General features: G+C 36.9%; 1 protein-coding gene across 4 annotated transcripts in view; it reads right to left on the bottom strand.

The window, feature by feature from the left end:
* LOC127788360 (uncharacterized) overlaps window positions 1–25,193 on the bottom strand; it is a 104,642-nt gene extending 79,449 nt beyond the window's left edge. For 2 of the 4 annotated variants that reach the window (XM_052316536.1, XM_052316535.1), the window contains exons 1-5: window positions 25,053–25,171; window positions 21,662–21,743; window positions 17,588–18,222; window positions 16,950–17,110; window positions 25–87 (exon numbers count right to left, since the gene is read on the bottom strand). In XM_052316536.1, the coding sequence (XP_052172496.1) occupies window positions 25–87; window positions 16,950–17,110; window positions 17,588–17,828 (465 nt within the window). In that variant the 5' untranslated portion in view covers window positions 17,829–18,222; window positions 21,662–21,743; window positions 25,053–25,171. Of the gene's footprint in view, window positions 1–24; window positions 88–16,949; window positions 17,111–17,587; window positions 18,223–21,661; window positions 21,744–25,052 lie in introns of all 4 variants that reach the window. The other 2 variants (XM_052316533.1, XM_052316532.1) reach the window with 2 other exon arrangements.
* Window positions 25,194–27,474: the final 2,281 nt, after the last annotated feature.

Raw genomic sequence — 27,474 nt, 5'->3', positions numbered from 1 at the left:
CCCTTTGAGTTTAACAAAACTAACCTGATTCATTTCAACAACAAGCTGATTCAAAATTTTCAAGCCAATAGCATAATGAAATGTAGCCTGTTGGAAGGAAAAGCAAAAGTAATACATAAATTTCTGAGGAAAGTAAAAGACTGGAGCTGATAAAAATTATATAGAACGAATAAGTAAAAGTGCACCCTTAATAAGGTTTCAGATAAGTGCACAAAACAAGCATCCAACAATAACCATATCAGCACTGGCCCACACTTCATAGGACATAACACAAGTCCGTGAATTGTATTTCAGCTAGGTGGCAGCCTACAGTAACTGTCCTTAGAAGCAGAAAATTTTTTAGACAAGAGTAATGATTTTGGGACCACCTAAATGTTAGAAAATACTCATCAACACACAGCTCAAACATTAATCTTTAGCTAAAGACCAAGACATCAAACTAAAAGTGCAGGTGCTCATTTGTGTAATACAGCTGGTATCGTTAGCATGTAGATTATTAAAAAGATACAATCCCAAAATGACACACATACACACACCAAAGACATGCATGAAGCATCTGTCAAACCATGATTATATATTCACCCCCCCCCCCCCCCAAAAAAAAATAATAATAATAATAATAAAAACAAAACTTCCTTAAAAAAAAAACATCAAGAATATCTGTATTCTTCTCCACGTCCAAAAAAAATTCCATCAGATAGAAACCCAGACATTTTGTTGGATAAACATCATTCAATAGGGGTTCTGTATAAATTGCCTTATGCCAAGCTAAAACAGAACCAATATATTTTCCAAGCATATTCGATTTCTTTCTCAACTATAGAAATTTAACTGCAACTTGTAAGAATGAACAGTAGACAATTCAAATTGCATTGTTAGCCCTTTCCCCCCTAGCCACTGAGTAGAACATCCAAAAATTCCAATCTGTAGATAGTATATGGTCAAAAATTGGAGGACAGTACAAAACTGTTTATCCACAACAGGGAAGCATTCCCTCAGTCAACCAGTAGCGTAATATGGAGTTGGTCCTCTTTTGGAGGCCCCCATATTGCTTTGGAAGCTTTTTCAGTAAACTTCTTGCTGGCAAGTCACCAGAGTATGACCATCGTCAAATAGTTAATTTTTTAATTGATATTTTACCTTGTTTAAAAAGACAGAAATAGATATCAGAAGCACAGAAGAGTAATAAAAACAGAAATCTAAAGCAGCAAGAAGAGAGAATGCTGACATGAGTAAGGAACCCTGCAAAGGCACAATCGCCTGCCAGAGGAAGGTTTTCTGCATTCAGTCTATGCTATAACAGACTTGGCATAGATGCACTATTGGTTAATTTACAATCATAAGCATACAAATGCCATCCAAGTAACATCTATCAATGACTGCTTCCTTACACCAATGCTTGACCTTGTCTCTCAAACAACCTAAGCCCAGTCAGAATGGTTATGGACAAAACCTGGTTGGTGAGACTGGTCTTATGCCTAATAAGGGGATAAATTATCTAGCTGGGATATAGAAGATACTGCCATCTTCCCAACTATAAACAGTCATGGACTACTAAGAACTATTTTAACCTCTGAAAAGTCTTAGATTGTTTTAATTCTATTTCACAACTTTTTGTCCTTAACTATTAACTAACGTTGACTCCATGAATCAAATAAACTTCAAATGAACAAGTCATCAACCCAATAATATGGAAATAACTATCTCAATGTAAGCAACACTTCAACTCCTTGCAAATGCATATTTTACTCCTTCCTTTTAAGTCCTAATTCAGTTTTTGGTTAAGGAGACAGGATCATCGGCAAATGAGCATCACCCTTCACTCTTTCAACTTCATGACAGAATCTCTTAAAAACATTTAAATATACACACATGTCAAAAAGTAATGAAAGCCAGTCCTTCTAGAAAGGCACCCCACTTCTTCAGGGACAGCCCTTTACAAAAGAAATTTAAAGAAGCAAGAGCCAACATTAATCTTCCATGCTAAGCTTCACAAACCAATTCATGTTTTTATATTTATCAATTTCTCTTTCATTTGCGAAACTCTTTAAGTTAAACTTTATTTGTAGGAGTTCTGGAGCAAAAATACTTATTGTTGTTGCTAAAATTATTTGTTAAAATTCTAACTTATTCCGTTGTCAAATCTGAAATCTAACAATGAGAATTCTCGCCAATTAAGAGAGAAACTTGTGGAAAATTGAGGGGGAAAGTAGAGTTGAGAATTTGGAGGGAAAGGTTAGAGAATAAGAGGGAGAATGAGAGAGAGTTTGAGAGGGAAAATTAGTTGATTCAATTATCAAAGGTGATTACAATTGAGCTGAAGCAGAGTAGTTATACTGCTCAGCTGGGAATAGGCGCCAAAAATGGTTGCCCAAATCCCTTCTAGAATCAGCAACTTGCCTATCCACTTGTAGACAGTTAGCGTTGCCAACACATGCAGCCAGCAAGCTAATTTCTCTCCTAATCAAAAGAAATAGCTAACGACTATAGCTACCAATTATTACAACGTGTTCAATGTAACGCTTAGCAGCTAGCAGCTAGGTACATGACAGCTTCTCCCCCTTCCAATCATTTCTTGTCCTCAAGAAATGTGCAATAAGCAGTTGACATGTGTAACTTAGTGCCCAAAGATTTCATTAGCTCCCTCCAAAATAACCTAGTGAAGATCTTATCCCTGTCAAATACAATGGACTGTGGAACTCCATGTAACTTCTCCACGTTGTCCAAAAACGCCCTTACAACATCTTGGGCTATGAAAGGGTGGGATATACCAAGGAAATGACTAAACTTGGTAAATTTGTCGACCACCACTAAAATGCAGTCCCTTCCCTCTTATTTTGGTAGCCCTTCAATGAAGTCCATGGTCACATTGGTCCAAGCCTTTTTGAGAATGGCCAAAGGGTGGAGCAACCCTAGTTGAGGCACTGTTTCGTGCTTGCACCTTTTACAAGTATCACAGTTCATCACATACTCCATCACAAACTTCTTAAGCTGTGGCCAATGGAAAATTTTCTTAACTCTTCTATAGGTATTCTGAATTCCCGAATGCCCCCCAAGTGGAGAGCTATGTAGGGACTATAATATCTGGTTCTTTAGGGCTTCACTCTCCCCAATCACCAGTCTACCATTGTATCTAATTAATCCATTGGACAACACATAGCTAGGTCTGCAGTTCCCATTTATACTTAGCTGCTCCAGAAGCTCTCTTTCCCACGTATCGTGGTTATAACTATTAGTTACTTCCTATAACCAATCAGGCACCACCGAGGTTACAGCGGTTAGCACCGCTCCTTGGCAGCGAGATAAAGCATCAGCTGCCACAGTCTCCTTTCCTCTTCTAAACTGAATAACATAGTCTAGCCCCATTAACTTTGTCATTCCTTTCTTCTGTAAGTGGGAATGCAACTTCTGTTGTAAGAGAAACTTGAGACTTTCATGGTCTGTTTTGATAATGAACATGCCCCCCTCTAAGTAATGCCGCCACTTATCTACTGCCATTAACACTACTAGCAATTCCTTGTCATATATGCTAAGCCCTTGATATCTGGGGCTCAAAGCCTAACTAAGGAAGGCTATAGGCCTATCTTCCTGAGATAGGACTGCTCCTATTCCCACCCCACTTGCATTCCATCTCCAATGTAAAAGGTTTGTTGAAGTCAGGCATTCCTAGCACTGGTACCTCACTCATGGCCTTCTTGAGTAGTTCAAATGCCTCATCCGCCCTCTGATCCCATCGAAACCCTTCTTTCTTCAACTGTTCTGTTAAGGGCTTACTGATAAGACCATAATTCCTCACCTTGTAGTATCCTATAAACCCCAAGAATCCCCTCGGTGATTTGATATTAGTGGGCTTTGGCCACGCTGTTATAAGGTCTCAATTTTGCTAGGATCAATCCCTACACCCTCCTTAGATATAATGTGCCCCGGGTATTCAATATGAGTTTGTGCAAAAGCACACTTGAACCTTTTGAGGTACAACAAGTTGAGTCGCAAGACCTTAAAAATAGTCCTAAGGTGCTCTAGGTGAAGGGTAAAGGTAAGCCTATATATTAGAATATAGTCAAAAAATACAAGCACAAATTTTCAAAGATAGGGTTCATAAGAGCTTGAAAAGTGGTTGGGACATTGGTAAGGCCAAATGACATAACAGTGAACTCATAGTGGCCATGATGGGTTCTAAAAGCAATTTTGGCAATGTCTACTGGGTCCATTCTTATCTGGTGGTACCCGAACCTTAGGTCCAATTTGGAGAAAATAAAGGCATCTTTGAGTTCATCGAGTAAGTCTTCAAAAATGGGTATGGGAAATTTATCTTTGATGGTGATAGCGTTTAGTTGTCTATAATCAATACAAAAACGCCATGTCCCATCTTTCTTGTTGACCAAGAGGACAGGGGATGCAAAAGGGATACAACTAGGTCTTATGATAGATTGAAACAACATGTCTTTCACCAATCTTTCAATTTTTGTTTCAGTTTTGGGGGATATCTATAAGACCTAATGTTAACAGGTTCAGCTTGAGGTACAAGGGGTATAGAATGGTCTAGGGATCTTTGAAGCGGTAAAGACTTAGGCTCTACAAATAGGTCTTGATATTCAGTCAGTAATAACCAAGTAAGGCCAACTCAGTTGCCTGCCATTAGCTGTGAGGCTGCTCATGACTGAATTCTGAGCCATCTCCCTCTAGTTCCTCATAGGTCACTCCTTCCTCCCTAGCCTCAATGGCAAATAGCTGAGCCACTTGAGACATTTTCTTCTAGAATAGTTGGTGCAGTTTCTTTCCCCTTATTAGTTTGCATGTCCCCATCTCCAAATTGCCTTGGAGAACTACCCTCCTTCCTTCCTTTTCCAGGGATACCTCCATCTTGTTAAAATCAAAACTGATTGGACTTACCCCCTTCATCCAATCCACCCCAAGTACTATATGGCAACCACCCAACTTCAATAACCTCATATTAGCCTCAAATAATTCAACCTACATCTCCCAGCAAAACCCTAAGCAAGCAAACTTGCTTATCCCCTTTTCTCCATTGGCCATCGTAACTGATAGTGGTTGTATGTTGGCCAGAGTGTACTTCATCCTCTTGGTTGTACCCTCATCAATGAAGCTATGGGTACTCCCACTACTGATCAACACCATCAAGGTCCCCTCCTATGCCCGACCCTTTACCTTGATTATCTTGTTGCTAGCCACTCCTTTGATGGCATGCAGTGAGATTGCCCTATTGTCCTCCTCTTCCACATCAACTATAACTATCATATCCTCTTCCTCTTCCTCTTCTCCTCGTTCCAGCAACAACAATTGCTTCTTACACTGGTGTCATGGTGTATACTTTTCCCCACATTTGAAACACAACCCTGCCAATCTCATCTGCTCCAACAATTTATCTCTATTTTGAAAATTTTGGGGGGTTGGGGATAATGTAGGATACCTTACTCCGGGTCCGGTTCTCATGGGCTCTTTTCCCGTAGGCCTTCCCCCATATGGCATTGCTCCTACCAGTGCTCCTCTATTATGTCCCCTCTGTTTCTTTAGCAGTGCTTCGAATGTCATCTCCTACAACGAGGCCCCTTCTGCTGCCTCTTGCATTGTTCTTGGTTGGAGCACTTGCATCGCCGTCCTCAAGTCATCATTTAGTCCCCCTATGAAGCTTGACACGAAATACTCTTTGATCAAGTAAGGGTTCCTGTTCAACATTAGGAACTTAAGCTCCTCAAACTTCGCCTGGTATTCCAACACCATTCCATCTTGCTGCAATTGCATCCCAAACTTCACCTCTATCATATCCACCCGACCATGGACCTCCACCACTGACGTTGAAACTTGCTGCAATTGCATCCCCATTTGCCTCATCCTCGTTCCGTCAACCATTGCTCCTCGCTCCGCTAACTCCGGCCAGGAACTTGCTCTGATACTAAGATGTTAGATCCGAAATCTGATAGTGAGAATTCTCTCCAATTAAGAGAGAAACTCACAAAAAATTAAGGTGAGGGGGAAAGTAGAGTTGAGAATTTGGAGGGAAAGGTTAGAGAATAATAGGAAGAACGAGAGAGAGTTTGAGAGGGAAAATTGGCTGATTCAATTATCAAAGGTGATTACAATTGAGTTGAAGTAGAGTAGTTATACTGCTCAGTTGGGAATAGGTGCCAAAAATGGTTGCCCAAATCCCTTCTAGAATCAGCAACTTGCCTACCCACTTGTAGACAGTCAGCGTTGCCAGCACATGCCGCTGGCAACCTAATTTCTCTACTAATCAAAAGAAATAGCTAATGACTATAGCTACCAATTATTACAACGTGTTCAATGTAACGCTTAGCAGCTAGGTACATGACATCCGTGTACTAACCTATAACCTTACATGCCAATCTCAAAGATAAAGATCTGAAAGAACAGTTTCATGTGGAAAAGATTTTGAGAATTCTTGATATGAATAACTCATTTGTAGATCATTGACATTGGCAGACATGAAAAACAAAAAAAAAAACAAAAAATTAATGCAATGACTAAACCAAAAAAAGAAAAAAAGATGGAAGATTTTGCTTCATGATACATAAACCTGCTTTCCACTTTCAGTTATAAGCACAATAAGCAGTGGATTCAAGGACCTTATTGTTTTTCACTTTTTTTCTTCTTGAACACTATCCTCCCATGAGGACTGGGTAAGTACTGAAAATATATAATACAACAAAGTATCAAGCCTTAATCCCACTAGGAGGGGTCAGCATGGATTCTAGCTCAAAAGATATTATGCAGCACTTTGATAGAATTGTGATCGAAAATACAACTTGTTCAGTAGAAATAACCGGTAGATACATTTGATGTCCCTTTGTTCAATCCTCTTCTTCTTCTATGAGCATTGGGAATATCCCCAAAAGTATTGTTATTTTGAAATCTATCTACGAGGACCAGATGATTGCTTAAAAACCAATTGTTGCAACCCCTAAGCTTATAAACAGTTCACTTAAAGAACAATCAGATATAAAGTAGAAAACAGGGTGAATATTAAGTCTAGTTGAAACCTATGATGGCATCATAATTTGGTAACTAAAGTAGGAATTAACTGAATAAAAGATTGAAAAAAATGTGCAGGAAACCTTTCAATTTGATAAATTACTTAATATGGTACATTTAACTGTAAAGGATTATCATCTACAAAGTGTAGTTTTGTTTTATGTAAACAATATACTTATAGATTTTCAAGTAACATAGAGTTGATAGGTTTTTTAGCATATCCTAGAGGGGAGGGAAGCTCCACTATAGTTAGTTCACAAGACAGTGAACTAAGGATTTCAAAATAGTGTGGCACACTAATTGATAAATTTTAAATGTGTATGAAAATAACTCAATTCTCCATATTAAGAATCAAAGTGATTTAAAGGTCATAAATTAAGTTAAAAATTTTGGAAAATTCAAAATTATTGGAATTAGATTATAAGCAAGGGAGGACGAAAAATGCAACCTAGATAGTCTTATAACTAACTTCTTGTTCTTTTAGACTTATAATGTGGTGCTAAATTGTTTTAAGTGATGGACATGCAAGATCCTTAGCATGGTATCAGGGCCCTAGGTTCGTATTTCTGGAATCAGGCACTGCTCTCATTCTTCTTTCTTGATTCTCCAACTTCGGTAACCAGTATCGATCTCCAATCCTCTTTAGCATCACCTTAAACCTTCGGAATCATGACGAACACAACTGAATCAAGCAGCATGTCAGAGGAACCTTTTTCTGGAAGTAATGGCACGGCTTCAAGCAAGGAGTTGCAGAACATTTAGGTGGCATATAGGCTTAATGGAAAAAATTACTTGAAGTGGTCTCAATTGATCCTTACGTTTCTGAAGGGCAAGTAGAAACTGAGTCACCTACTCGAAACCGGGCCTAAGGAAGATCCTACATACGCAGTTTGGGATGAGGAAGACACATTGGTAAGTTCGCAGGTAAAACTACTAATACACCCATAGAGCTTAATCATTGACTTGGAGAAATTCCAAAAGATGGTGCAGTTGGATAAAGGTTCCTATCAAAGGCTTGTTGGGAGGCTTATTTATCTGTCACATACAAGGCCAAACATAGCTTATGCTATGAGTGTGATAAGCCAATTCATGCATAGTCCTAAAGAAAAACATCTCAAAGCAATACATAAGATCCTGAAATATTTAAAGGGGACACTAGGTAAAGGAATCTTATTTAAGAAAGGGGAAGAGTTGTCTCTTCTATACTGATACAGACTATGCAGGTTTAGTTGTCGACAAAATATCAACATCAAGGTACTGCACATTTCTAGGAGGTACTCTTGTGACTTGGAGAAGTAAGAAACAGAATGTTATATCCCAATCAAGTGCAAAAGTTGAGTTTAGATCAATAGCCATGAGAATATGTGAATTACTATGACTCAAGATAATCTTGGACAACCTAAAAATCAAGTGGAAGGAACCTATCAGGCTCTACTATGATAATAAGTCAACTATCAACATTGCTCATAACTCAGTACAATATGATCGGACAAAACATGTTGAGGTTGATATAAAGGAGAAACTTGATGTCACATCCTGGGGGTAGGAAGGGAATTGTCAATAAATCACAGTTGTAACAATTAGTTAGATGGTAGTTGTAAGCGAGTTGACAGTTGGATTGTAAACAGTTAAGGAGTTGAATTCATAAAATAGCCTAACCTCTTCTGTTAAGAGGAAGGCTATACATGTAACCGAAGTATTCTCTTCTCTCTCTCTCTTTTCTTCCTATTATGTTCTACGACCAAAATTCCATATTTGTCCAAGCCCAATTCTTGGGGCTTGACATTTGTGGTATCAGAGACGGATGAAACGGCTACAGCGTGATCGGCGAGTAGTGTCTCGGCGAAGGGCAGGCATTAAAGTTGGTTAGCGAAGACCGTGCAGGTGATCGAAGAAGCACAATGACGGAAGTGGTGAATTGCAATAAAGAAATATGAGGGCACCAGAATAAAAGCAACTAGAGGTGAGGATGGAAGCTATGGGGATTGGGATGTCCCAGACTCAAGAGGCAATGGTACAAACTCAGGAAGACGTGGCGGTTATGAAGGAAGTAATGCGGGGGGATACAGAGAAGAACCGAGAGGTCTTGGCACAATATAAGGAATCCATGGAGCAGTACGAGCAGAGATTAAATAGCGTGCTTGGCATGCTATCCTCATTGCCTCAGTTCTGACTATCACTGGATTTCCCTCTGAGGCAGAATCCCAATCCAATTCTGCCACCCCAAGACAATATAGCAAGAACTCAGGTGTTACAACCCTTGGGTAGAACTCACCCTCAAAAGCTAGTTGTCAAGGGGAGGGTGCCCAAGAGATTATAAACCCTACATCAAGAGCCTAAACTTTCATTGTGAGACAAGTCTCATACCTTGCAATGAACCATGACATACCACCACACTCCACAATCCCGGCGCCCACGACAGCACGTTGTGCACAAGCCACAGCTAATCTCGAACGAACACTGCAATGTCGGCATCACCTCCATCTCCACATGATTGCAATTGGGAGACATAGGACCGGCTCTGATACCACTATTACAACTCTTTGGTAGAACTCACCCTCAAAAGCTAATTGTTAAGAGGAGGGTGCACAAGAAGTTATAAACCCCACATCAAGAGCCTAAACTTTCAATGTGAGAAAAGTCCCATACCTTGCAGTGAACCATAACATCAGGGAGTTCTTGAGGCGAAGGAATTTCTGATGGAACAAGAAGTGCAAGTTAGAAATTTCCATCCCTTCTCTAATAACCACCCTCTTATTCCAAGATTGGAAATTCCCATGTTTGATAGGATGAAGCCAAGATGGTGGATTAGGAGGTGCGAACGATTTTTCCAATTCTATAAGGTGCCGAAGGAATAGAAAGTTAACTTAGCTACGACCTACCTAAACGATGCGGTCGATTCTTAGTTTAAAGGGTGGATCCAAGATATAGGTGTCAAAAGGGCCGGCCCGGCCCGGCCCGGTCCGGCCCGAGTCGACCCACGGGCTTTTTAAACGGGCCGGGCCGGCCCTTTTACTAAAAGGGCCGGGCCGAGCCCGGGCCCTTTTGTCATTGATAGGGCCCGGCCCGGCCCACGGCCCCCCTACAAAGGGGCCGGGCCGGGCCAAGCCCTTAGCCCACAGGGCCTAGCGGGCCAGTGGGCCCGGCCCTTTTTTTCTTTTTTTAAAATAATTTTTTTAAAAATAATACATATAATATATACATATATAAATATCAAAATAATACATATATAAAAATTAATTTGTTTCTTTTTAAAATATTTTCTATCTTAATTCTTAAGTTTTAAATATTATTTCATTATTTTATATTTCAAAATTCTATATGCCTTATAATTTTTCTTGTGAATTGATATGAAAAATAATGTACATATAAAAAGGAGAATGTTTATTTATAATTTAAATATATAAAAAATTTAACTTAAAAATTTTAAATAAATTAATTGATGGTTATTATTTATATATATTGCGAAATTAAATTTTTTAATATCCAATATCAATAATTACTAAAAAATAACAAAATTAAAAAAAAAAATGAGTAAGGGCCTTGGTGGCCCATAAGGGCCCAACGGGCCACGGGCCGGGCCCTTAGACGGGCCGGGCCGGGCCGTGGGCCCAATTTCTTTGGCCCAGCCCGGCCCCCCAATGGGGGCTCCAAGATGAGGGAAATGGTGGGAATTGGGTAGAGTTTATGGATGGGCTGTGTGAACAGTTTGGAGAAAAGAGCATGACAGATGTGATTGAGGAGTTCAGCAAACTTAAATAAGAAGCGTCAACTTGGTGTACTGTATAGTCGGGATTAACAGAGCAATACTTGGTGTCCAGTTTTATAAGTGGTATGAGGGAGGAGTTGTGATCAATGGTCTGAGGCAGGAGTTGTGATCAATGGCGGCCGAAAAAGCACAGTTACAAGAATTGACGTTAGAGGCCATTTTCAAGAAACATAAGGTCCCATATAGGCCAAGTGTGGTGGTTGGACAGCCAACAAGAGGGAACCATAGGCCCATGCCTATGGGGTCTAATCAAGTAGCAACCAAGGTACCATACAGTAACAATGGTATTGAGAACCCTCTTATGTTACAAAGAAAACAATTAGAACTTTGCTACAAATGTGGGAATAAGTACATCCCCGGGCACCAATGTAAGAGACAATTGATGAACATGGAGGGATCAGATGAGGAGAAGGAAGAAGAAGAAGTGGTGGTAGAGGAAGATTTCATCCAAGAGGAATTGCAAGGGGAGGAAGGAGGGGAAATATCCTCCCACGCTTTAAAAGGGAGTCCTATGGGACAGATCATTAAGGTGAACAGTCATGTGGGAAAAAAGAGGTTGATGGTGCTAATCGATAGTGGAAGCACCCACAGCTTTCTCAGTGAAGCTACTGCTACCAGCCTTAAGTGTCCGTTGACAACAACCACTCCCCTATCAGTGACAGTAGCAAATGGGAGCAGAATGTATAGCCATTACAAATGTATGGGATTCAAGTGGGTGATGCAGGAGCAGGAGTTCATGGCAGATCTCAGAGTTCTTGAATTGGGGGGATGTGACATTGTCCTCAGGGTAGATTGGATGAGAACTGTTAGTCCATTGACTTTTGATTTTAACAAGTTGGAGGTCATGGTGGAAATTGAGGGCAGAAGGCTAACCTTGTTGGGTAGTGCAAGATAATTGGGGGCAAGAAGCTACATAAAATGATGCTGAAAAAAGGGTGGCCAAATAGCACAACTGTATTCCATACAAGCTGTGGGAATAGAAGAGGATGACAGTTTGAAGGAGAAGCAGCAACCTACAACTAAATCTATTAAGTCCCAATTCTCAAATAAGGTACAATTCTTAGAAGACTTGCACTTACTTTTGATGGAGTTTAAGGACTTGTTTGATGAGCCAAATTCTTTGCCACCCCAATGACGACCTTAAACCATTCCATTCACCTTAAGCCAAATTTAGTCCCTGTTAACATTAGAGCCTATAAATATTCCCTATTCAAAAATCAAAGATTGAAAAGCAAGTTAAATCTATGTTAAGCACCTCCATAATTTAACCTAGCCAAAGTCCCTATGCATCTCCAGTCCTTCTTATCAAAAAGGAAGATGGAACATGGAGATTTTGCATAGATTACCGACAACTCAATTCTAACACTATCAAAAACAAATTTCCCATACCCTTAATAGAGGACCTACTTGATGAACTGTTTGGTGCCAAAATTTTCTCTACGTTGGATCTTAGGTCCGATTACCACCAAATTCGTATGAAGCCATCTGATATCTCTAAAACGGCCTTTAGAACCCACCAAGGGCTATATGAGTTTACTATCATGCCTTTTGGATTAACCAATACTCCGACTACTTTCCAAGCATTGATTAACTGAATTTTCCAACCCTACTTGAGGAAGTTTATCCTTGTTTCTTTGATGACATCCTCATTTACAGCCCTAATTTTGAATAGGACCTATCTCACCTTCATACCACTTTTGAGGTCCTTAAATCTCACCAACTGTATGTCAAGTTTTTGCTGAGAAAGAAGTACAATATTTGGGACACGTAATTTCGGGGGATGGGGTGAGGACATAAAGAAGGTGGCAACAATGGTAGAATGGCCCAAACCCATGACAATGAAAGAGTTAAGGGGATTTTTGGGGTTGATCAGGTATTACTGGAATCCTAGGGCTGAAGCAACCTTCTTGGCATTGAAGAAATCCATGACTCAGGCCCCGATATTAGCTCGATCAGACTTCACCAAGCCTTTTATAGTGGAGACTGATGCATGTAACAGTGGGATAAGGGTTGTCCTTATGCAAGAGGGGAAGCCATTGGCATTTATCAGCCAAGCTTTATCCCAAAAACACTTGGGATTAAGCGTATATGACAAAGAATTGTTGGTTGTTTTGGGAGCAATGGATAGGTGGCGCCATTACTTGGAGGGAGGTCCGTTTGTAATCAAAACAGACCACGAAAGTTTCCAATTTTTGTCACAGCAGAGATTGCATACGCAATTGCAAAGGAAGGGCATATCTGAACTAATGGGATTGGATTACACAATCCAAACCCAAGGGGAAAGGGAAATGTGGTTGCTGATGCCTTGTCAAGAAGGGAAGAAAAGGGAAATTGCCAAGCCATTTCAGCTGCAGTTCCAGAATGGATCAAGGAGTTAGTGGCAAGTTATGAGCATATAGCTTGGATAGAGGAGATGGTGTCCCAATTGTCGGTGCAGCCAGGGAATCCTTCGGGTTGTACACTTGCCAATGGGTTGGTTCGATATAAAGGTAGATTGGTGGTAGGGGATGACCAATCCTTGAAAGAAATGATCTTGAAGGCACTCCATTGCTCACCTTTGGGAGGTCATTCTGGAGTGCGGGTGACTTATCAAAAGGTGAAACAGCTTTTTTTTCCTGGGCAGAAGAAGGATGTGGTGCAATTTGTGCTGTCATGTGTCATATGTCAACAGTGCAAACAGGAGCAAGTGTCCTAGGGTTGTTACAGCCCTTGGCCATTCGTGACCAAGCATGGGATGGTATTTCTATGGATTTTGTGGAGGGATTACCAAGATCAGAAGGTAAGGATGTTATATTAGTGATAGTGGACCATCTAACCAAATTTGGCCATTTTATCAGTTTGACACATCCATTTACAGCTCAGGAGGTGGCTTGAGTATTCTTAGATTTCATAGCTAAAACCCATGGAATACCTAAGTCTATTGTGTCTGACTAAGATAAGATTTTTACAAGAGTTTTTTGGGAAGAATTATTCAAGAAGTTGGGGATGGGATTGCATATGTCTACTGCATATCACCCACAAACAGATAACCAAACGGAGAGGGTTAATCAATGTGTGGAGGCATACTTGAGTTGCATGTGTTTCACTAAACCTAGAAGCTAGAACAAGTGGCTGGCCCCTAGCACAATGGTGGTATAATTCCAATTACCATAGTGCTATTAAGAGGAGTCCATTCGAGGCTATGTTTGGGTACAAACCCTCCCTTTTGCCTACTATTTCGGGTTCAAATCCTACTATGGCTACAGTAGGACAGTACTAGCAGTAGAGGCAACAGATGTTGACCATTCTCAAGAGGGTATTAGCCACTGCCCAAAATCTTATGAAGCAAGTAGCTGATAGAAAAAGAAGTAACAAGTCGTTTAATGTGGCGGACAAAGTCTATCTTAAGGTCAGACGATTTGTACAACATCCTTATATATCTATCCTAACTTCCAAGCTAAGTCTTAAGTATTTTGGGCCTTACTCCATAGTGGCAAAGTTGCTTACAAGTTGCAACTTCCAGAAGGAGTAAATACCCGCCCTGTTTTCCATGTTTCCTTGCTCAAGCAAGCTAAGGAGCCTTTGGTTAATGCAAGCCAGGATCTGCCACTTGTAGCAGAGGAAATGGAAGAAGTGGTCGAACCTCGGGCTATTGTGGAGAAGAGGGTCATCTACCAAGGATCACTACCCTTAACTCAGGTCTTGGTACAACGATCCCACCTACATTTGGAGCACACCACGTGGGAGAACTTGGCTTACTTGTTAAAGCAATTCCCCAGGGTTGCGAGTCTACTCTAATGCTTGGGGACAAGAATTGTTTGAAGAGGGGGAGAATTGTCACGATCCCAAGAGTAGGAAGGGAATTGTCAGTAAATCATAGTTATAACAATTAGTTAGATGGTAGTTGTAAGCATGTTGACAGTTGGATTGTAAACGGTTAAGGAGTTGAGTTGAAAAAACAACCTAACCTCTTCTGTTAAGAGGGAGGCTATATATGTAACCGAAGGCGATGGGAGAAAGGCGAAGAATAATGAAAGTATTCTTCTCTCTCTCTCTCTCTCTCTCTCTCTCTCTCTCTCTCTTTTCTTCCTATTCTGTTCTACGACCAAAATTCCATATTTGTCCAAGCCCAATTCTTGGGGCTTGACACTTGATAGCGACTTAATTTGCACCCCATTTGTGTCCACCAGTGATCAACTTGCTGACATACTCACAAAGGGACTTCCAACACCGTGTGTTGGAGATTAATGTGCAAAATTGGAATGTAAGACATTCACTCACCATCTTAAAAGGGGGAATGTTAGAAGATACAGTTTTCCTATTCTAGGAAATCATATTTTAGTTGATTAAATTACAGACTGTTAGGGATTTGATTCAGTTTATTCTTTCTATTCTTTGTTTCCTAATTTCAGTAGGATTGATTATGAGAAATTAGGCTTAGGCAATTTCCCACTTTAGAAATTAGTTTTCTGTTCTATTCTCCATCTGCCAACTGTATATATTCGAGAATGCTACCCTAAGAGATTAGATTGGATTACTAGTTCATTTTTTAGCAGAAACAAATTAAGGACTGCTTGTAATTTGAAAAATAGAATCTAGTTAAAGGAAACTATGTAAAGAAAAAGAATATTCAAAAACTCCCAGCTACAAATTGCTTAGGCTTCATATTCTAAAAAAGCTTAAAAAACAAAACACAAAGGAATAGAAAGATTTTGTTGAGATTAACACACTCTTTTTGTTCCATGTAAAATTACATTAGCAAAGAAAACTAACCTATAGGACTCACCAAAAATTAAAGATCCAACAACTAAATTTAAATATGACAAATAGATTACTATCATATACCATGTCAAATCTTGAAACCACCTAGACATACAAGTTATGAAATTGTATAAGATATGCAAAATTTGTAATGGTACAGGAGAGGGAATTTTGTATCAAATGCTGGAAGATCTAGAACATTTGAGGAAGCAAAGAAATGCATGATACAGGCAACCAAGCTACCCGCATCACCATAAGGAGGTTCAAAGTCAAGAAGGAGACCAACTTGCATTCTGCAGCAAAATGCTGAATCACGTGCACACCAAAAAAAAAAGAAAAGAGGCACTCAGCATATATCAATGATTTCATGTGGTGGTACAAGCAATGTGTTCTATAGAGATTATCCTTACTACAAGCAGTGTATGATATTTGAAGCATGAAACTGAAAATTTTCAACAGCCATAATAAATCAACCTGAAGGGTGCCACATGGATTGATATTTCTTAGCCTCCATTTCTGTAATCCACCACATTGATGGGGTTGATAACAACGCAGCTTATCAAGGTCATAGTGTTAAAGACTTAAATATTTATAAACTCCAAGAAAGTATCTATGTTCAAATTCTGCTTGCATTTTTTTTTTTTTTCTGTAAAAGTGGCCTTTTTAAACAAAAGGCATCACCTTATTTACCTTTCACTACTGTTGTGCAAAAATTGTACAAAACTTGCAAAAAATGGATCACTTCTAATGACACAAGATCACTACTACGATTGGAGAAGGATTTTTTGGTCCAAGTTTCAAGCAAAATGTAGCTGCATTAGTTACCAAACAGCGTACTTGTATGTTGGACAAGTCCCAAGCACATCATTGTGGGTGATATATTGCAGGCATAGCTCAAAGTTCTTGTAGAAATTTAATTTTACATTTCTCACTAGAAACATAAAAATGGGCAATCATGGAGAGTTAAGAAATTTCACATGAACAAGAAACCATAGAAAACTAAAACTCATCATGAAGGGGAGATATATGTTTCTCTTACCACTTCAAAAGGAAAAGTTAATAGAAGCAAGATTTTTCAGTAGAGTTCAAGATTTGGGAAAGAACATTGAATCACAATGAGTTATATATTAAAGAGGAGAACTGAGAGAGAAAAGGCAACAGCCACCATTAATTCAACCAAAAAAAAATAACTATAGCAATGCAAGGTAATTCAATATGTCACCAAATTGCCATTAGCAAAGCATCAACAAAACTCAAATAGTAAGTCCAGAAAATTATAGATAGTAATATAAGCTAATTCAGAATGTCTAATTGCAATTAGAATAGTATCAATAAAATTCAAAACACTATTTTCATAACAATAAAACCTTATAACAAATATATAGAATATAACATATCTAATGCCATCCAAGCATCCAGACACTCTTACCTGATTCAAGAACTTCATGGACTCTTTGACGACTTCCCTGAAGCTGTCATCCTCAAACCACCCAAACTTTGTAACTCGAGAAAACAGTTGAATTAGGGATCCAATAACAAAAGGCTCCAAATCAGGTCCTCTGGTGCCCAGATAGTTTATGAGATAGTTTCCTTCATAAAAAGTACATATAAATCAATTTGGAAAATGCCAACCGCAATGTATATTGCATTCATTCATATATAATGTATTGCCTATAAGAAATTGCAGCAAAAAGCAGGCAGATTTAGGTTTTACAAATTGTCCATCCCAAAATGCTTATGATAAAAGCTTGAAGAATTCCTCATTATCTCTTATAGAGTAATAAAATATATGGCACCATTATCCCATAAATGTAAAACTGAGATGGAAAATTGTGTAAACATGATATGACCAAGATTATTGACAAACTGAAGACAATTATGAGTACATAGTCAGCTACGGGAAAAAAAATGATACATATCTTCCAAAACATACTGTCAATCTAGCAGGGGGAGAAAAAACAAAAAGATGAAAAAAGAAAGCTTTGATGCAAAACCAAAGCCATTCATACAAAGTTCCTCTTATGACATGAATAGCCATAATTATCTGCAATCAAAAAAGAACATTACGAATATCAAGCCGTAGCTGCAAAGGGAGGCGCTGCTCTGTCACTTGCTTCAACAAGCTTGAACTAGCCAGCATCAAGGCATAAGGAGACAAGGCATTGTCCAGAATGTATTGACATTGTGAAATGTAATCCATGTTCATTGAAAAGCATTTCAAAGTATTCTCTGCATGAGCTCGTTCAGCAGAGTCCTGTGAATTGTAAAGCCTTTCGCACAACGCTTCCAGTTGTGCTAAGCCCTCCATTGTTGACAGCTAACGAAGAGTTTCTCAGAATTCAGGTGATCAAGCAACCAGAATCAAAAAGTTCAAGTCTTTCTCTTTCCCCAAATATAACCGAATGAAATCTACAAATTCCCCACAAAATGCAATTATATATTTAAAGGTAGGAGGAGGAATTAGAGCAAGTCTTAATTCAATTCAGAATACCAAATTGCAACCAAAGTTGTTGGAAACAATATACTAATACCGGAATGTTGCGTTATTTACAAAATTACAGGACAATTTTTCAATCTGGAATTGTTTCTTGTTACAAGATATGCTCAAAAGTCAAAATGTACAGAGAATGGTTTATGAAACTCTTCATTAGCAGATCTCAATCACAATAATTCTGGTCAACCAGAAAATCACAGCATCAACCCTGAAACCCAAAAAAAAAATGAAAAGGTTAAATCATATGAATACGTTGACAGTCACCTACAATCTGACATGTAGTAAAAACACAAGCAAATGCATATACCAGAACAAAATAACAAAGAAAACTGGTTACCACATCCAAAGATTTTGCAACCAAAAACGTTCACTACAACAACATATCAAGCCTTAATCCCACTATATTGGCAATATAGTTTAATTACGATGAACAGATATAACCTTGTGAGTAGCAACGAAACATGCTAAACATCTAAACTGAAAGTGCACTAAGAAATTCGACGACTCTATCCTCGATACCTTACAGCTTATTAAGGCTTTAGGCTTCAGTTAGTAAATTTCTGATATACAGAGCAAATTCAATGTAGTTGCTACAGTTTATTTGGCTTCTTTACTAGTTAGTTCACTTATCTCTCCAACCATATTAGTTTACTAACAATTGATGTTAAACATGAAGTTGCTACGGTTTATTTGCTTCTTTACTAGTTAGTTCACTTATCTCTCCAACCATATCACTAACAATTGATGTAAAACATCCCAATAACCAAACAACTAATATAAACCACAATGTTATGTAGCTGTTCACAAAATCAATAATATTAAGGAGATGATACAAAAGACCAGATATTTGACCAGAAAACATATAAATATATTTTTTATAAGTGAATGATAAGTGAAAAGCATATAAAAGATGGCCACAAGATTAACCTATGCTCATCATCAGAAAAGACAGAAAAACATAAACAAATGAGCACAGGGGATAAATGAGGGGCCCTTTTTAAGCCCAAAACTGAAACAATAATAATAAGGGAAATGGGAACATTTCCCCTAATACAAAGGCTTTGGTTCTCAATGCAGCAACGCCCTCAATTTCAAATTCCTGTCAAGCAAAAAGATACCATATGATGTAAATAGGCCAAGGCCTTCAAACACAAGTCAGAATCCCACACAAACAACCTTAGCCTGAAAATTTCTAAAAAATCAATAAAAGATGGCAGCTCAACCCAATCCACTTCAAATTAGGAAAAATGAAATGTCACAAGCCACTATAAAATGCAAAAGCAAATGATGAACCACCCATCCATCCCTCTTACACAGATAATACCAACAACCAAAAGGGGCAACCTATATGGAATACCAAGGTACTTAGCCAAATTTTTTTTAGCCATAACAATTTTATGCTGAAAATAATAATGATAATGCCACTCAACACTTTCCCTTATTACTTCCCAATGTGATACTTTTTGAGTGCAAAATGATCAAAGTGGTAAAAGAAGAAGTTAGAGAAGGAAGCTTGAGAAAGAGAAAGAGAAAATAATCAGGAGAAAGGAAATCAACATCAATTGGATTATAATCAAAGGCATGAATTTTATGAATACAATGTATGCCTATTTATAGGCAAAATCTAATCCTAACTATAACATGATTATGAATCCAAGCAAATCCCATCATAAATATAATTATCATAAAAAAGATGGAAAGATAAACTTGCCTAAAATATAACAAGATAAAACCTAATTTAAATATAATATCTAAAATCAAAATATAGAAAACCTATCAAAATATTCCTATCATTCTCCCTCAGTGGGAAAAAACTTGTCATTGAGTTCACTGGATCTATACTACTCAATCACCCAACCATAACAGAAGTGGTTGGATGGCCCTCTGTCCCCACTTGTTGTATACTTGTGTCACTAGAAGTTGCAGCCTATCATCAGCACAAACTCAACCAGGATAGCAAGACGACGTTGCTAGTATGTCTAAGTCCTGCTAGCTTGGGTGGAAGAAAATGATGAAAGTTTCGTCGGAGTGTGCAACAAGCCAAAACAATAACAACAAGGGCTTCAGACTTTGATGAGGTTGAGTTGACGACAACAAAAGATTCCAATGATGGCTGAAGAAGATAACTAGTGTGGATCCACATGCAATGAGCCATTTTGGCTTTTGCAAAGCTTTCGATGATTGAGAGAGTCGTCAGCAACATCTTCCAACTGTGGCAACGGTGTCAACAGGGCATCAATAGTGACATGAGTTCTAATGATGAACAAAAGGATGCTAACCAACTAGACAGTTTCTTCGCAAGAGTGCTCAACTTAGCTACTTAAGGAAGGCTAAGCAATGGGCTTCAAGCATTGAGAGACTTGCAGCAAGAGTGTTCTCGATGCAAATTCACAAGATTTTGAAGGTTTCTAATGGTTTTCAACGATTCGGAACTTGATGGCTAAGGTATCAGGGTGTTGTGAGATGGTTAGATAAGAATTCTGACAAAAACACAAAGGTCAATGAGCCATCTGGTAACGCCTAAAGACAATTTTGATGGCTTCAATGATATATGTTATTGAAGGTTGATGAAGGATGCTTGGGCGACGCTTTGAATGATGATGAAGATGAATGTTGTAATAAGAATTCCAGTGGGTCAAATTCAGAATCCACAAAAACCCAATCCGAAATGTAATTGCTAGGTCAGATTGCAGCAAATGTGAAAATGGATGGATGATGGGGAAGATGGAAAAAACTCATAATCGAATTTTGCTCTGAAGCCAATTTGATGCAGAACAATCACAAAACATTCAAGAAGTAGGAAGAGAAGAAATTACAAAAAGAAGCTTGAGAAAGAGAGAAAAAGAAAATAATAGAAAGGAAACCAATATCAATTGTATTCAATGATCAAAGCGTGAATTTCTAAATACATCTTTTTCCCATTTTTAGGAAAAATCTAATCCTAACTATAACATCATTATGAATCCTATGCAACCCTATCATAACTATAATTATCAAAAATAAAGACAGAGTGATAAACCTGCCTACACTATAATAAGGTAACAACATAAAAGTTAATATGAATATAATCCCAAAAATCAAGATAGAAAACTTATCAAAATATTCTCATCCCTATCATTTTTGCACCAAATCCATAGTTGCTAAAAAATTAGGTTTTGTTAATACCATAAAATACCCAAAATAAAAGAGCTAGCAGTTCAAAGCTTCTTCTTCCTTACCTTATACCCTATTGATAAGCTCCAATTCTTCCTAACAAACTAAACCATATTAAGCTGCCTAGGTTACAGCCAAAACAATCTACCTATCAACTATGCAACTACTGCTCAAACTACACAAATAATACTAATACCCAATTTGATCAAATAACCAAACATAGTCGCCAACCCACCGTAAGTTTTTGCACCATTCTCTCCAACCTCCATTCTACCACCAAAGCTTAATAGTTGGACCCATCTAGGTGCATGGCATAATAATGTTGCTCAATGAGGCCTCAGGGAAATGCCATTTCATGCTTAGATGTCAAGTACAAAATTCAAGCATCAAAAAGGAGCCCAAATGACAACACAATATCAACAGTAGATGGAAAAGATATCTTATAACAAATTTCTTGCAAAGATGAGGATAAGGTAATAAGTTTATTGTCTCACCCATCTAATCTATGAAACACCTTAATTCATCAATAACCAATCTTCATGTATGAATTTTCCCATCCATTCTTCCTTTACTTACCTTTAAAACAGATTAAATGAAAATTCCATTTACACTGTTTTCCAAAATAAAAGCATAGAGAAAATAATATGTGTGCAAGTTAGAGATTAAAGCCATACAAAAAAAGACAAAAAAATAAATTGAACAAAATAAATTAAAGAAGAAACAATCATTTGGCAAATGGTTACCATCATTGACAACTCAAAAGCACAAATCATAACGAGGTGGAATTGATAGAATAAGGCCCTTTTGGCATTGAGTTTACACCCACATCAAGGTGAAGGTGAATTCAATGCCAAACGCGGTAAACAGGGTGTTTGGTAAACTTACAAGGTCTTCAACTCAACTCAAGTATTTTGGTAAGGTAGGTGAATTTAAGTGTTTTCCCAAACAATTATAATTGAAACTCAACTTGCTGAAACTCAAATCAACTCAACTTGACCAATTTATCAAACACTTATGTAATCATACCCACCTAACCTCTCCTCACCTCATCTCACCTCAATCCCAAACAATGCCTAAATAGAGTCCATTTAGATCTAAAAAAGGCTTTATTAGGCTAAAGTTCATAAATATAAACTGGATCCCCCTTTTTTTTTAATAGAACCACTCTCATTTCCTTATCCATGAGAGTTTTAGGAATATGCCTTTTTTAAGAATTTTTTTTATTTCTCTTTTTGGGGATGAGTTGTTCTTACCTTAGATTCCCAAGTGTTTTAATTTCATTTTTCTTCTTCATTTTAATTACATTTTTCTTCTTCATTTTGCACAAGTTTTCCCCTTCATACCAACTTTTATATCCATTTTAGATAGGAAAAGAAAATTCATATGGCAACAACATCTACTGTAGAAAACTTGAGGGTGATCCTCTGTAGCAACAGCAAGATTACCCCTTTTTGACTAGAAGCTCACAGGCTCAAGCTATGCAAACAACCTTTTAGCTAAGCAAGGGTAAGTCTACGTACAAAAACAACCCTCCCCAAACTCTCGCAAAACAATAAGACTTACACACTAGAGACACCCCTTTTTATCTAATGTTACAAACTTGCAGCTAAGGTAAGCAGAGAGTATTTGGATTACTAAAAATAAAACGGGAGCATAGATGCTTATCCATGATACTGGTATTGTCAAAATCTGATATGCAACATGACATACTGAGCATCAGCCAACATTTTAGCTGATTTATATATAGAGCATATATAAGAAGCCCAACCTGATTTTAATTTTCGAAAGATTTAAGAAGAAATATAAATAGAGTTTAGTTTGCACGTATTCTCAAATCTAAGCAACTTTGACTGCCATGGAAATTGGTTCAATTTGTTAACTAAAGGTCCAAGATATCTTTGCAGTTAGATAAGAATATCAAATTATTAGCTAATACCCGTATACAATATCGTATTGTCAAGGACATGATCATATTGATAAACAATGAATTTCACTAATCTATTTGGAAAACTTCCATGAAACAAGAGGTTCACATTGTTTGAGAAACTTTAATTTCATAACAGAAAAACATTCCACCATTGTTTTAAAGAATAAAAAAGTTAAATGATACAGGATTAGTACCTATTCTAAATGAATCTTGAAAAGAAAAGGCACATAGAAAATGAGAAAAAAAAAATGAAATAAAATGCCACCCACAACTAGGCAGCCCAAAATTTTATTTTAAATTCTAGTTCTCTTTCTTCACATCCTCGTCATTCAATGGACATAATCAATGCTCCATACTTTTTAAAAACTACAGTAATTTGGAGTTCATCCATTAGTTTTAAAGAATAAAAATAATATCCAGTAACAAATTGAGCTCTTAATTTGGACGTTTTATATAAGGAATGTTCTAAATTGATTCTGAAAACCCGAATCTGTCACAAACTTAAAAAGGAAACACTTCTTGCATAATCACATGTACTCTATGTGCAAAATTTGGATTTACAAAGGTAAGGAAAAGGATATCAAAATAGAAGGTAAAGAAAATGAGAAAGTTGATTAATTATTTTTGTGGTTGGATAAAAACAAAAAAAAAGTAAGAAAAAGAAAAATGAGTAGATGCATATCAAAAGATTTTTTCATTTGATTGTCCATTAAAAATATATGTAAAGTTTTGTTTTATTTTCCCTTCATTTCTTTAGCCTTGAAAATTCCTAGTTCCAGATGTAAAGTAAAAACTAATGATGCCCTTTCTCCTCTCAACACATAAATCTTAGAGATTTTAGTTTATAACAAGCTAGGCTCCATAGCCCTAACTGCACTTTAGATGAAATATCTTTTCATTTCTCTTAAATGTTGATTCACACAGGATGTATGACTACTCAGATCCATTTCAGTTTACCCACCAAAAAGAATAAGTTATCCTTTGCATGGGATGGAAGCAATGTAGTTTTCTTCTTCAGACCCCTTATACGTGTCTACATACATAATATCATATACAAAAGTTGACGAGAAATGTAAGAGGGGAATGACTTGACTAAGGTAGTGTAGGTGAAATCATTCAAATATGTACCTATTATACTAGGACTAGGTACAAACTAGGAAATCTTTGTAAAGGTCTCAAACATTGGATGATACTATGCAATTAAGCAAGTAATAACAACAGCATACTTGATAGCCCCAGCAAGCTTCCGAAAAAGAAGATAAGACATTCCAAATCAAAAAATACCATCAAACATGATGCCACATTATCATAAATCTATAACTTAGGGCAATTTAGTTAGGTCAGTAATCTTGCAATTATGTGTAGGATGCCAGTTTTAACATTTGAATGTAACAACCATTTTTTGAGGGTGCCAAAGAGTATCAGGATCATTCCAGAAACAAGGTTATGGTTCCAAGATTCAATGGCAGATCAACCAGAAATCAAACACAGACATCATAATCATAAATAAAGGAAATGGGAAAGAGTTAACATAAGCAAGAGTTCTTTTCCTTGGATGTTAGTGCATGAAAATGTTTAACCAGGATATGCCCGACTGCAGATATAAGAAGTCAACACTTTTAACACAAAATTAAGCCACAACTGCTACTCTCTTCTTCATCACAGGAAAAGCTACAAATCAGATACAAACCGGGGGGACTAGTTCTGCTACAAAAACATTTAACTCAAAACTTAAACCTATTACCTCTGACATCGAAGACAAAGATGCAAAAACCTATCTATGTTTGATTGACAGTGAACTCGAAACACAAATGCCAGGAAGAACAAGGCTATGAAACCAAGAATCTGAACCAACACTAAGCTCATCCTTTTTCTTCCTTGTTTTATTTCTGATAACATCTAGATCATCAGTACAATACAGATACACACATGTATCGCGTAGAGAGAGGGAGAGAAACCTGAGAAGAGAAAACCATCTTGAATCAATTGAGAGAACGAATGTAACGTAATCCCATCCGCAATTGAGAAACTGAGAAATTTTTCAACTGAAAGGATTGATGGATTAGCAATCCCTAGCGAGCAGTGATGCTTGGGTTGGGTTTTCACACATATATATACACACACACACGGGGGCACTCACCAGGGCACCGGATCCGATTCGCTTTTGGACCGGCCATCCGGTTTAATCGCTCTTAGGCTTTTGTGAACCGGAATTTGGACCGGCCTTTTTGACGCCAGAGGCTAACGGAGAAATTGCCGCCCGGTTTGTGTTGGGCACGTGCAGTCACGCCAGTTTTGGAACTTGCATAAGAAGAAGTTAAAAAATAAATAAGAAAATTACATTATGCACCATGAAGTTTTATGAAATTACAGGGAGTTTATGAATTAATGAATAAGTATTAATTACAAGTAGCCTTTTTGTATTTTAAATAAAAAATTATAGGAGTAATAATCATTGCTGATATTTGGCTTAATTACAAGAATCACACATTCATGTTTTAAAAATAGTAATAACCTTTTTATGCTATTAAATAAGAGATAAAATAATTATTTTATCTTTTATTCTCTTTCTTATTTATTCTTTTCATTATTTTTTATTTAATTTTAAAAAAATAAAAAAAGTAAAAAAAACAACTAGTAGTTACTAGTCACTAGTTGCCAATTATCGTTGTTATAACTAATATGCAAGAATGTTAAAATTAAGATTTTAAGTGAAATTGAATGAGAATGCTTAAAATTGAATCAAAAACTCGGATCGTAAAATTATAAAATTTATAAAATAATTCAAAATACTTTTAATTTATGTAAATATATGTTTATAATGACATATTTTTATAAAAAAATGAATTAATATTGATAAATAAAATGATTATTACAATATCATTCCTTATCATGAATAAAATATATGTACCTATTTCAAAATAATTTCATCTATCAATTTTAAAAATACTAAATCATATGAAATTCCTAAATATTAAATTCATCATTCATCCATCTATAATTAAAATTTTAAATATTAGCTCATAGCCTCATATAATATAAATTTTCATAAATTATAATTTAATATAAATAAAAACAACACATATTGTTAAACTTCTACATTACAAGCACAAAATACAAATTAAAATAAATCATTAGTAGAAAATACAAACTAAAATAAATCATTGTTACTAATCGACATTAGCAACCATGGCATCGAGCAATTGGAGTAGTGGCTGTGCTAAATCGATTAATGTTGTACGGAAAGGAACGGCAACACCAAGCAACAATCAATTCTATTTGTGTATGTGAATCGAGTCAATCGACGAAGTCACGGACTCATGGTAGCTCAACCAATACTCCAACAACTTGTGTTTGTGAATCAACGATGACACCAAACAATCAGGGTTGTGAATTGACAAACGGCATCAAGCAATCTTGTGGTAATGGGGAACAGTGGCAGAAGGTTATTTGAGACTTGAGAAAAGAAATAAGGGTTTGCAGAATCACAAATGCAAAAGGCTTCCTTTGACTCAGAATTAATATAGTATTGGTTAGAGACAGAAATAATTTTATCTTTAAGCTTTCAATGATTTTATCGAGTTAAATTGCGATTCACTTCAATTTTTCCTTAATGTAGATTTAATATATGTGTTGAATCGTTTGGAGGTCCCTGACAAAAAATGTTCATTTTTCTCCTCATAGGTTTGCCAGTCTTTTTGGGAAATTCAATTAAGGCTCGATCTTTCGATGGCTACCAAAATATTGGAACGTGTATAAACCTTGAATTGGAGTGGTGGAATACTATCATATCTTTTGGCTTTCTCTTTCTTTTTTTTGTCTCTTTATCGGAGTCTTTTTTTTTTTCCTTTTCTTATCAGCAAACAAGTCTACCATGTTGTTTTACTTTTATATACTTAGTTTTGATGATGAAAAACAATATTTTATTTAATCCCTAAGTTATGAATCAAGGTTGTGGTTTTCAACATAAATCAATTTCAATATCAAGTATTATTTTGTGAGAATGAAAACTAAATGAATTTTAAGTATCAAGAATTCAAAGTTATATTTTTCTAAGTCTGGAAGGTTAGAGCACCTTATAAGGAGACATATATGAAAATGTTCTAGTTTTAGAAAACTAACTCCCAATAATTCAATAGTTAACATTCATTAGTGATAAAATGATTTTTAACGAATTTTTCAAGAAATAAAAAGTGTATATGTTGGAGGTGGTAAAATCGCAAAATCCTAACTTCCTACTAAAATCCAAATTCTACTTTTTTATTCTTATGCATTTTGATTTTTTTTTATATTTTTATTGAATCCAAATGGGGGTACTTTCTTATTTACATTTATGTATTAAAGTAAATGGAAGGTAAAATATAAATTAAACAAAATGAG

The sequence above is a fragment of the Diospyros lotus genome, chromosome 13, assembly GCF_014633365.1.
Source record: "Diospyros lotus cultivar Yz01 chromosome 13, ASM1463336v1, whole genome shotgun sequence".
NCBI classification, from domain to species: domain Eukaryota; kingdom Viridiplantae; phylum Streptophyta; class Magnoliopsida; order Ericales; family Ebenaceae; genus Diospyros; species Diospyros lotus.
Note: the sequence above shows the minus strand (reverse complement) of the source record. Positions and strands in the feature narration are given on the sequence as shown.